Below are 3,786 nucleotides of genomic sequence, written 5' to 3' on the forward strand. Positions count from 1 at the left end.
TTTAAACACGTTAATGTATAGCAACATGCAAAACATATTAAAAAATTGGAGTAATACCGCCCCTAGTTTTTGATTTATTAATACTTTCGCAACACCTACTTTTAACGTATTATTCATAGACGCTGCAGCTAGTGAAGTCGACTCCCCCCCCCCCGCCGAAGGAAAGAAACTACTTCTCTTTGAAATTTAATATCTCAAGTTATAGAAAGGCTAAAATAGCAATCTTGGTGTCGTTGAAAAGAAGAAGCGACACTTTAATTACGTATCAAAAAATATATTAAATAATCAAAGTACTTTTAATTATGTGGGCTGTCAAAGCTGACCCGCGATAAAATACAAAAATCGTTAATAAAAATTAACAAAATTTTGACACACGTTTCCACCAGCTGTATTTTTATTTTCACCAGCTGTACTGTTGGCGACGCTTTGTCTGATTACGTCAGACATCAAGCCACATTCACAACACATTTAAAAACTGGTGTAATACCTCTATCAATATTTACGCAACGCCAACTTTTAACGTATTTTCCGCTAGCTATGCGCAGTGGGTACAATACCGGTATATACCAACCAGCTGAAAAATTGTCCGAGGAAAAATATTATTAAACACATTTTGCACCGTTTCAAGGTACATTTCTACCAGCTGTACTGTTGGCGACGCTACGTCTAATTACGTCAGACATCCAGCTGTGGCGATAATTACCAGAAATGAAATAAACAACCAAATCACTGTTACACTTGCTTCTGTAAGTATTGTTTTATTTTGTTAAGCAAAGACAAAGAAGATATAGTTCGCATTTAGCATTGTTTATATTTAATCAACTAAGGTAAATATTCAATTTGTATTATACGCAGCATATTTTTTTCTAGTAATTTTACAATAGATGAGGAAAGTATAGTATGTTAGCCAACCAGCTTGAGAAAAATTGATAAGCCTATTAAACTTAAAATAAGTTTGTTAGTAGTAAATAATAATGCTTTCTTCGCTAATAATTCTATTTTAATATCAGAACACGGAGTTATACTTGCATTATGTCGCTTCATGAGCTTGTTGGATTAAATTTGTGTGATCTGACGTTGGATGGTGTATTGAACTCCACGGAAAAGGCGATCGAGTGGCTGCGGAAGTTTGGCCTTATTTCAAAAGAACGGATTTGCCATAAGTGTGGATCCGCTACCGGTATGCGTTTGCGCCGTCAGTCAAGTACGGCAGATGGCCAATCCTGGAGATGCCGGAAAAAAGTATGTGCTCTTGTATATATAATTGCAATAAAATTATATCCGGAAATATTGAATAATATTTGCTAACGATATCCTATCTTACCCCGCAGAACTATATTGTCAACTTTTTTTCAGGATTGTAAAACAACATCTTCAATTAGGAAGCACTCTTTTTTTTCAAAGAGTAATGCTCCTTTGGTTGAGTGCATTCGCCTCATATATCTTTGGGCAGAAGGTGACAACTCGGTCCAAAAAATATGCAGGTACACAAAATTGTGCAACCATACGGTCATCGATTGGTGTGGCTTTTTACGAGAGGTAAGATTTGTTTCCACACTGTTTATATGAACATAAGTGTCGGATATAATGTAATAAGCTGCTATACTTTTTAAAGGTCTGCTCCGAAGATTTAATACGAAATACCGCACCAATCGGTGGACCTGGTCAGATAGTGGCCATTGATGAAACTCACGTTGCACGCCGAAAACCCGGAAACGCCCAAGCGCGTCCGGTTCGTGCCCAGTGGGTCTTTGGGGGCATCTGCATAGGGACTGGGTAAGTTATCAATTCCCTAACTTGCATTAAAAACATAATTACTTTTTATCTAATCATTTTCTCATTTAGTGAGTGCTTCATGCGCCTGGTCGACATTAGGGACGCAGCGACACTTCTCCCTATTATTGCGGATTGTATTGCACCGAACTCCACCATTTATTCGGACGAGTGGAGAGCCTACGCTGGGATATCCGGTAAGAAGAAGCTGTAAAACTATTATGTAAAGAAATACTTAACATGACGAAGACAATATGTTAAAACATAGATTGTTTCCTATAACAGGTCATATCTTATTTTACAGCAATGCCGCAGAATTATACCCACAAGACGGTGAACCACAGCTATCAATTTGTTAGCGAGAGTGGGGTTCACCCAAATCATGTGGAGAATCTGTGGCGAAATTGTAAGCGGGAACTGGCTAAGAGGAATGGGGTACGACGGGATTTTATCCCCTCGTATCTCGACGAATTTATGTGGAGACGAAGTCGTTCCGTCCAAAATTTCTTCCCAGAGATTTTGGAGGCAATCAGAAGACAGTACACCGTTTGAGGAATTAAACTAATTATAAAATCGGCCCTTTTCAGGGCCAACCTATATATTAAGAAGAGTATAGGAAGTTGGAAAGTAACTTGGAGGCGTTTGGCAATAATATCAACATTGCGAATAGAATTATAATCGACGACGGTATTGTTCTACAGTTGGTGATCCTGTAGGTAAGCTAGGTGTTGGGAAATGTTTACTATACATCAACATGTGTTGTGTTTATCGCGTGTCAAACTTTGATAAAGTTTGACTGCCCACCCAACTAAAAGTACTTTGATTATTTAATATATTTTTTGATACGTAATTAAAGTGTCGCTTCTTCTTTCCAACGACACCAAGATTGCTATTTTATTTCACGTTTTGCTATTTTATTTCACATTTCACGTTTATGTAACAGGTGATTTAAGTTTTTTTTCAAGCGTTTCTGGTTATTTACTGCCTGTACGGATATAGCTAGTTTGGTACACTATGCTCGTCGTACGGATATCTAGTTTATTTATAAAGTTTGACATAAGTTTGAAGAACCACTTTTACAATTGTATAGTTTGCAGATGAGATGTGCAAATGAAAGATAAATTTCTAAAAGTTCTGCATATATACACGAGTGTATGAGTATGATTATGTTGTCTGGACATGTTTTGTTTAAAGTAACCTAATTTAAATTGCACACGTTTGTTTTTATTGACTCATTATTAAAACAATGACATAATTCATGATTATTGGCGAAGTATTAATCATATTTTGCGCAAATTACAAAACAACTCTGTTGGTAACTTGCAACAAAGCTGTTGGGTAAATGTTTTATGTTATTTGAAACCAGGAAATCCAGTTTATTAGTTGTACTCAGCTGGGTATTAGAATAATAGCCAAACTCTGGCTTATGTCTCAGGTCCTAAGGCCGATGACGAGCCTTGGTACGGCATCTCACCCATGCAAAATACCAAACAAATATTTATAGTTGGTAGTAGTGGAGGATCCTTTGTATGGTTACAGTTCAGGCAATATAATTGTGCATTTCAGCTAAGTGAATGAACGAATGTAACTTGCTTTATTTTCGAGTGGCAGGAAAACGACAGTCTTTATAACACATACACCTCGTGTCACCAGTTACCATGTATGTTACTTTGTGGGTCATTATTTTTTAATTTTTTGTATGACTGATAATTTGGACAAGGGTTGAAGCAATTGCCGTTAAGTGTCTTGTCCAAGGACACATACGCCAACAATGGTAGCAGCCACGAGCCTTGAACCCATTACCTCTGGGTTAAGGGCTTGCGCACTAACCACTTTGCCACGGCGTTGGACAAGGATAATTATTCCCTAGACACCTGTATACAGTTAGTCAGTTAAATTTATTTTTCCTGCAGATTTGCTTTTTATATTTCTATAACTTGCTGACACAAGATGCCAGATATTATATCAGTTTGTATTTCGCAGGGGTAATGTTAATTCTTTGTGGACAAAACT

General features: G+C 37.1%; 1 protein-coding gene across 1 annotated transcript; it reads left to right on the forward strand.

Moving 5' to 3' along the window:
- Window positions 1-997: 997 nt before the first annotated feature.
- LOC100181297 lies at window positions 998-3,103 on the forward strand. Its single transcript, XM_002129413.5, has 5 exons — window positions 998-1,242; window positions 1,357-1,539; window positions 1,616-1,776; window positions 1,846-1,970; window positions 2,078-3,103. Exons 1-5 carry the CDS (start codon window positions 1,033-1,035, stop codon window positions 2,323-2,325), a joined length of 927 nt encoding a protein of 308 aa, XP_002129449.1. The 5' UTR covers window positions 998-1,032; the 3' UTR covers window positions 2,326-3,103.
- The last annotated feature ends 683 nt before the right edge of the window (window positions 3,104-3,786 follow it).

The sequence above is a fragment of the Ciona intestinalis genome, unplaced genomic scaffold (assembly GCF_000224145.3).
Source record: "Ciona intestinalis unplaced genomic scaffold, KH HT000852.1, whole genome shotgun sequence".
NCBI lineage: Eukaryota > Metazoa > Chordata > Ascidiacea > Phlebobranchia > Cionidae > Ciona > Ciona intestinalis.

Bases quoted from the DNA above. Each gene is read 5' to 3' on its own strand.
- LOC100181297 (XM_002129413.5), top strand. From the start codon at position 1,033: ATGTCGCTTCATGAGCTTGTTGGATTAAATTTGTGTGATCTGACGTTG. The intron at 1,540-1,615 runs GTAAGATTTGTT...TACTTTTTAAAG, and splicing joins GGTGTGGCTTTTTACGAGAG to GTCTGCTCCGAAGATTTAAT. The intron at 1,971-2,077 runs GTAAGAAGAAGC...CTTATTTTACAG, and splicing joins AGCCTACGCTGGGATATCCG to CAATGCCGCAGAATTATACC.